Source organism: Primulina huaijiensis, chromosome 1 (assembly GCF_012295235.1).
Source record: "Primulina huaijiensis isolate GDHJ02 chromosome 1, ASM1229523v2, whole genome shotgun sequence".
Classification (NCBI taxonomy): Eukaryota; Viridiplantae; Streptophyta; class Magnoliopsida; order Lamiales; family Gesneriaceae; genus Primulina; species Primulina huaijiensis.
Window position 1 is genome coordinate 7,145,005 of NC_133306.1, and position 8,436 is coordinate 7,153,440.

The 8,436-nt window shown below is 33.9% G+C and overlaps 2 protein-coding genes across 3 annotated transcripts; both read right to left on the reverse strand.

Moving 5' to 3' along the window:
• Positions 1–4,014: 4,014 nt before the first annotated feature.
• Positions 4,015–7,698, reverse strand: LOC140980762 (uncharacterized). Of its 2 annotated transcripts, XM_073446814.1 has the most exons (4): positions 5,369–7,697; positions 5,174–5,282; positions 4,422–5,081; positions 4,016–4,323 (listed from the first exon to the last, which is right to left on the reverse strand). In XM_073446814.1, the coding sequence occupies exons 1-3, from the start codon at positions 6,163–6,165 to the stop codon at positions 4,428–4,430; spliced, it is 1,560 nt and encodes a 519-aa protein (XP_073302915.1). In that variant the 5' UTR covers positions 6,166–7,697; the 3' UTR covers positions 4,016–4,323; positions 4,422–4,427. The 2 variants fall into 2 exon arrangements, with proteins under 2 accessions (XP_073302909.1, XP_073302915.1); XM_073446808.1 differs by having other exon boundaries at positions 4,015–5,081; positions 5,369–7,698.
• LOC140970842 (uncharacterized) lies at positions 6,228–7,669 on the reverse strand. The gene is made up of 2 exons (XM_073432791.1): positions 6,705–7,669; positions 6,228–6,657 (listed from the first exon to the last, which is right to left on the reverse strand). Exons 1-2 carry the CDS (start codon positions 7,667–7,669, stop codon positions 6,228–6,230), a joined length of 1,395 nt encoding a protein of 464 aa, XP_073288892.1.
• Positions 7,699–8,436: the final 738 nt, after the last annotated feature.

The window sequence follows — 8,436 nt, forward strand, 5'->3', positions numbered from 1 at the left end:
TTTAAAGCATGCATTAAATTATAAGAATTATTCTCCAATCTTACCTATAAATAGATGTTTTGAGAATGAGGGAAGACACACCATAAACCTCTCAAACTAGAGCATGAATGAAGCTTGGACACCATCAACATTTTCTTGAGTGATATTTTCGAGCTAGAAATTCTGTTCATTTTCGAGAGAAACTTCCAGTCCAACGGTTTGTCAAATCTAATCTCCACCGTTCATATTACACTTTCATATGTTTTAAACATCATATCAAAATTTCAGCCTCATCCATACGGTCAAATTTTGTGAAACAATTCGGCAAGAAAACTGCTCGGATTTCAACCGAGTTTAGCTAATTTACGGATTTTCGGACGATAAATTCCAGCTTGTTTCTTCCGTAATTTTGGAGCACCTTTTCAGTAAGTGGGCTTATGTTTTAAAGTATTTAAGTATGTTTTCGAAAAATTGATCGACATGATATATTCCTTCGATTTGATATATGAATATTTCGTTTCGATAAATTGTTAAGCATGTTTAAATCAATTTCAAATGCTTGTTCCTTTCGTTTCAAAATTATGTTGTTTTCGTTTCATGTTATATTCTAATATATATTCTTAAACATCAATTTGGTGTATTCTAAGAATTATGTTTAAAAGCACTGTTATGATTCAAGTTAGAAATGGTAAAAAGAAAAATTTTCCTAAAACATGATAAGATATGACAAGTTTATGGCCCTGATGCGGTGGGTAATAATAACCGATATATGGCCTCACCCCTTAGAGGAATTACATATAGGGGACTGATCAATAACACCATGGATAATAAGATGAAATAACAGTGCAATACGAATAATATATGATATGTCTCTATGCATATGATAAGTTATGCTCATTGTTAATATCATGTCCTGATTTTGTTATGAATTATTATTGTGACATGAAATTCATTTAATATTTACATAAATATATATAAGTTATGTCGTGTCTATCATTTTGTCTATTTATTGTTCCGACGTTTGTTGAGACACGGAAAATTTCGAATTGTTAAGATCTATATATGTATATTCTTGTGTTATTGTGATCGATCATCCCCCACTTGCTGAGTATTTTACAAAATACTCACCCTTGCACCTCTCACACCCAGATAAGAATGAAAAACAAGTTGAAGAAGAAGAGCAAATGCATTTCTGGGGATGGTAACAAGATTTCAGTTGATCAAGACATACTTTGGAATTTGGCTATCTTTTATTTTTATATTGTTCGCTTCCGCACTCGTTTGTTAAGTTGATTACGTTGTAAAGACAATGTATTTTTTATGAAAAAGACTGGTTTGGTTGTACACTATACTACGAGGCTTGTTGATTTACGATTGAATAATTGTAAAACAACGTCGGATGTCAACTCACCCCGGTATCGGGACGTGACATTTAAGTGGTATCAGAGCCCTCCAGGTTCATAATCTGGCTGGGAAATTGCCATAGGAAATTTGACAAAGTCAGTTTTTGGCAAGACCCTAGCGACTTCCTACCAATGAACAATATTCACTATTCTTATCGTGATATCTGAAAATCGCAAATTCTATTGTTGAAGCATCCAAAAATCACGTTTTACCGTTTTTGGTAATAATCGTGAATATCATAACTCCTTGTTCTAAGCCTTTCCATTTGTTTTATTTCAGGAAATGGCTCCTCGTACTCGTGCTAAAATACCCAAACGTATGCGTGAACTCGCCCTTAGCGACCACGAAATTGCAATGGCACATCTTAGAGCGCAACTTTACGAGGAACAACAAAAATATCACGATCAATTGTTAGCCAAAGATTTGGTGTATGAAAACTTGAAGAAGGAAAAACAAGAACTAGAAGATATCAAAGATCATCTTCAGGCTGACGTGCAAAGGTTTGCTTATTATCTTAACTCAGAAGAAAAACAGCACGAAATGACCAAGAACAAACTAGAGGCTTCCCAAACAATAGCCCTTGAAATGGATGGATTACGCCAACGAATGTTAGAGGAATCCCAAGCACTACAGTCTCAGATTCAACAAATGTTGCTAATGGAAAAACAACGCCGTCAGCAAGATGAGGCAACCATTCAAGAACTGCAGAATTTGACTATGCAAAATGAACAATTACAGAATCATGTTCATCATCTTGAGGATGCCATCATTATGGCATTGGAGCCGGAAGTAGAACCGGTAGAAGAACAGATGGAAGATGAAGGACTAGGAGATGGCAAGATTTTAGATGATTGAGTATTTAGTGTCGTGATTATTTGTAATAAGGATTGATAACCCATTTTCTTTCTTTTACTTCTTATCATTGCACTTCTGAAAACTTTGATTTGTATTGCTTTTCCTTTTCATTCAATCCCTTTGATGTCTCACCTTCAATTTTCATGAATTAATATAGAAATGTCAAATCAGAAGCTTATCGATGATGGCACGAAGAAAATGGATTAACCGACCAAGCTCCTCGATTTTTTTTTTATAAAACAATTCAAAATGAGATTCTATGAAAATGTTCTCATTCAAATTTCAAACATATTCAAGTCCATGTCTAATCAAGACATTCATCAACTGATCATTTAAAGATTAGAAGCACTTTGCACGACTCCAATACTTCTTTATCACTAGTTTAAACCTCATGAGAAAAACTTGTCAATGTGGGATCCAATGCAGTGACTTAATCCAACTCATAAACAGGATAGAATATCTTGTGCTATCCTCAAGTCTAATTAAATAAAAATTGAAAACTACAAAGCTTTCTGCTTTGACTTTGACACTAGTCATGCTTTCTTTCCTTCGCTTGGTGGGAAGAGCCCCCAGAAATTCAGAAGCTACTGGCAACTTTACACCCTCAGAAATTCAGAAGCGATTGACAACTTTACACATTCGGAAACAAGAACGTTTCCATTAAATAATCAAAACAAAGAACAAAAACAATATTAAAATAACCACCATCAAAATCCTTAGCAAAATAAAAGAAATTTTACGTCAACGTGAAGAGAATTTACCTCCAGAACAAGATTTTCTAAACGATTGCAACTCGGTATAGGGCATAGATGTTCTTCGACACAAGATGGGAAAAAATCGATCGTCGGGTCACAAGATGGGGAAAAATCGATTGTGAGGGCGGGAATGAAAAAAAATGCGGGATTCTGAAACAAGCTATCGGTTCGTACGCTTTGTTTTCATTTTAATTAAGCCTCCTAATTTTCTTTTTAATTAAGGCAAGTAGATTAAAACAATATCTCCTATCAATGATGTAAATGCTTATTTACATCATATTGGATATTCTCTTGTTCTTTATTGATAATTAATATTTACTTCCATAAATTCAAATTTCATTGATCGATGACAACAAAATTAGCACATGTCAATTGCTTGGGGAGAGAGAAGTTCTAGGATAATTTAATTAATTTATAATGTAAAACTATCTTATTTTAAGAAAAAATATGTAAAATTCAGATTTTTTTAAAAATAATTAATAATAGTTCACTAATTTTTCATACAATAATTGATAGAATGTATTCCTACACAATAGGATTTTCTCGTACATTTATCTTTTGTATTTTAAAATTAAGTCTACTACATTATTAATTAATAGTAATTATTTTTAACAAACTAAATATAAAAAACAACAAATATTGTTTGAAGAAGTGAATAATAGAAAACTTGCTGTATATGCCCTCGTGGATTGATAATATATAAGAAAAATTATATATAATAAACAACTAATGTGGTTTGGAGAAGTAATTAATAGAAAACCTGTGGTATGCCTCGTGGATTGATAATATAAAAACATATTTTATGTACATGATCCCAACATTTATTTATTTAAAATTTGTACATTTAATTTGAATATACATTTAATTTAACATATATTCAATAACCATGAAACGAAACAAAAAAATCAAAAGATAAAAATGGATGCACATCACTAATCAACTGTCCACTACAAATTTGGAACAGTTTTACCACCACCAAACTCTTCACCAGTTGCATGATAAACACATGTATTGTTAAGTGTCAGATTACAGGGGAGAAAAACAATTTCGATACTCCAAAAAGAGAAATGTGGTCCTGTCATGAATACAGTATCTATGTAGCAAATATGAATATGCAGTTCAGTTAAGAGACTTGAAAGATAAAACAGAACAACTAGAAAGAAGTGATCACAAAATAAAGGGAAACAAACCAAATTATTAAAGGAAAAAAAACATAAATCAGCCTTAAGTGGTTGAATAATCACATTCCTTATTGATAACCAAAAATATATACTCAATAAAAGCATAACCCCTGGCGTTAAGTTGTCTCTTTATCTGGAATCAAGCTTATCTGAAACTCAAACAGATAAGGTCAGGGAATTATAATTAAAGAATATTAAAATAATAAATAAAACAGAGGCCAATTTACCAGAAGACATGTAAACTAACCTCCCCTTATTCTTCATCAGTTTCATGGTTCACAATAGGCATGCCATCAACGATTGAACCATCTACATCATTTCTTGTTAACTCAATGTCTATGGTGTTTACGTCATCCAACAAAAATTCGACATCTGAAAAATTGTTAGGAATGAATTGCATTGTATCAATATCATCTTCATTGCCCATGTTGTATGTGTCTCTTGGTGTGTAGCGAATAACAGAATGCCAATCTTCTTCTTTTGGATCACGAACATAATAAATCATTTGAGCTTGCGAAGCCAAAATAAAAGGTTCATGCTCTTCTCGTTCTCCTATATGTATCAAACGCGAAAAATTCAGCATCGTAAATCCTAAAGGATCAATTTTCATTCCAACAGTAGTATTAACCCAATCGCATCGGAACAAAACTATTCGTCCATGACCACTGTAATCAAGTGAGATAACATCAGTTAACCGTCCATAATAGGTTGACTCATTATCGTAATTATCATGCATCGACGGCACCATGACTCCACTATTCTGCGTTTTTTTGTTTCTTTCGGATTCTACTGTGCGAAATGCAAAACCATTCACATTGAACCCATGATAACTAAATGCTACAGGATTCAGACCATGTGCAAGTGCCCTTAGAGTTAAGTCATCAATTCGTTCATTTGCCCGATCGACCTATAATACATACACAAACGCAATTTTGATATTAATATTTTTAAAATAATAATCAGTCTATTTACCAATAAATCAATCGATATGTTACTTACTCTTTTAGCAAACCATTCTGGAAATTGCATTCGAACCATATAATCCAACTGAAAGTTAGTTGGACGATGACCATATCTATGCTTTCTCTTCAATTCGTCTCTTAATTCTCTATTCCACCACAACATTGATGATTAAAAACTTGTAGTATTGACAAAACAATAAAATTGAAATTACATTTCCAAAATAATACTTACTCACGATATGATTGTAGAGTTGTGCAATTAGAAAGGATATATCTGTGAGCTTGGCTCAGAATTTTGCTGTCCAAAGTAACTATTTGACGCTTTTTTGTAGCTCTTCCTATTTGTGGAAACAATGGTAGTAAAGGATACTCATTATCGGGGGTCTCCTGGTGTCTTGCGTCTTTATTGCCAAACGAGTCTGTACACTCTAAATAACGAGAACAAAACACAACGCATTCATCTGCTAAGTATGCCTCTGCAATATTGGCCTCGGGTCGTGCTTTGTTTCTAACAAAATTTTTTAGTTTTCCAAGATATCTTTCTATTGGGTACATCCACCGATAATGTACAGGCCCAGCAACTCTTGCTTCATATGCCAAATGCACCACCAAATGCACCATTATTGTGAAAAATGATGGTGGAAAATTTTTTTCTAACTGACATAAAACCAATACAACCCCTTCTTCATCCTTTTTTAACTCATCTTCTTGTAAGGACTTTGCACACACTGCTCTGAAATACTCACACAAAACAATTAATGGTGCAGTTACTTTTTTTGATAACACACGACGAAGAGCTATTGGAAGAAATTGTTCCATTATGACATGACAATCATGGCTTTTTAGACCCATAATCTTACAACGTCCAACATCAACACATTTTGAAATATCGGATGACATACCATCAGGGACACGAATATCTTTCAACACTGAACAAAACAACTTTTTATCAGCTTTGCTCATACCATAACATGCAGGGGGTAAATATTCTGTGCCATCTGGTTGTGGTTGTGGCCATAATTGTTTCATAATACCCAATATTTTCAAATCTCTGCGTGCGGCAGCGTTATCTTTACTCTTTCTAGAATCATCTAAAAGTGTTCCAAGGATATTATCACAAACATTTTCTCAATATGCATAGGATCTAAATTATGACTTATCAAATTAAACTGCCAATAAGGCAAAGTGAAAAAAATGCTTTGTTTCCTCCACATTTGTTCAGTGGAACCTGTTTTTGCTCGCACCGATGGTTTCGATATGTTACTCTTACCAAATACCACATTCCGATTTTGGGTCATTTGTATAACATCAGATCCTGACAATGGTTTCAAATCTAATTCACGTTGCTCTGGCTTCCCATAACTCGTCATAGTTCCGATTTTTGCATCTGCCGGTAAGAAGCGGTGATGCCCTCTAAACGACCATTTCCTTCCATTATTCAAGTATACCGCATCTGTCTTATCAGCACATGTTGGACAAGCATTCTTGGCATATGTGTTCCAACCAGATAAACATCCCAACCTGGAAAGTCATTAATTGTCCAAAGCAATGCAGCCCGCATTTGAAACATTTCTTTGTTGGAAGCATCATAAGTGTTAATCCCATTTTCCCATAAGTCTTTCAATTCAGCAAACAAGGGACGTAAATATACATCAATATCGTTTCCAGGTGCTTTGGGTCCTGGAATTAAGGTGGATAAAATAATTGAATGAGGTTTCATGGATTCCCAAGGTGGCAAATTGTAAGGCATTAGAACAACAGGCCATGTATTGTGTGACGTACTTTGATTTTTAAATGGATTAAACCCATCGGTGGCGAGTCCCAAACGAACGTTTCTAGGATCTGCACCAAAATCAACGTGCCTCACATCAAATGTCTTCCACGCTAGCGAATCAGCCGGATGCCTTAAAATTCCATCTGAAACCCGTTTCTTAGAATGCCATTGCATATTTTCAGATGTCTTAGATGACATGAATAATCGTTGTAATCTTGGTTTCAATGGAAAATACCAAATAACCTTGGCTGGAGTTTTGACCTGCAGATTTTTCTTTCCGACTTTGCGTGACTTCTTCGGCTGTTTGTGCATGTTTTTCCACCTTGAAAGGTTACATACTCTGCAAGATTGTTCATTAGCATCATTGCCCCAATAAATCATGCAATCGTTCGGACAAGAATGTATTTTTTCGTAGTGAAGTCCCAAATTAGAAATTAATTTCTTCGCTTCATAAAATGAATTTGGTACTTGTGCTTCAGGTGGCAGTACTCGTCGAAGAAAATCCAATAATGTTGTAAAGGACTTATCACTCCATTTTCCACTCACTTTCAACTGAAATAACTCAACAAGAAATGTCAGTTTAGAAAAATCAGTGCATCCAGCATATAACGGTTGTTTCCCTTCTTCTACCAATTTATAGAATTCTTCCACATTAGACTGCATCGGTGTACGACTTGTTGATGCAGTAGTGTAATTTTCATTCCTCATGGGTGATCCTTCAGACATCCCAAATACATCATGTAATGTTTCTTGTCCCATTGATTCATGGTTAAATGTATCATAAACTTCTCCTGAGGCATGAATCTCATCTNATATTAGATACATATGTTTAAACTTGATTTGAATGTATTCAAAAATCATTTATATAAAAAATTTAATAATTTAAAACATCAAAAATTAAAATATGGGCCAAAACTAACAATATATATATCAACCTCACTCTTGATTAATCTAGCAATGGAACACAATATAATCTAAAAAATCAGGATTTCAAGAAAAAAAAATTGATTAATTTTTCTTAATAAGTTGGGAAATTACCTAAAAATGACGAGCACAATTCCAATGTGGACTTGGTGGCCGCCGATCGAATCAATGAAATATGTAGGTAAATGTTTAAATTAGCATGAAATTTTGCTTACGTTTTTTAAAATGATTCGATCGCTTCTCAACCGCTTCAAAATAAAACTCTGCTTACGTTTTGTTTAAAATGAAATTATGCTTACGTTTTGTTTAAATTAGCATGAAATTATGCTTATGTATTAGTTTTAGGAGCGGTTTCAACCGCTTCAAAATAAAACTTTAGAAACGTTAATTACCAACCGCTTCTGAATTCACTAAATAGAGGCGGTATAACTTAACTGCTTCGTATGAAATTCGATTGAAGCGGATAATAAATAACCACTTCTAAAAACATACTCGTTAGGTGCGGTTAGTAAACCGATTGCAAATAACCGATTCTGAATGCACTAAATAGAAACGGTTTGGCTAAACCGCTTAGAATGAAATTCTATTAAAGCGGATAATAT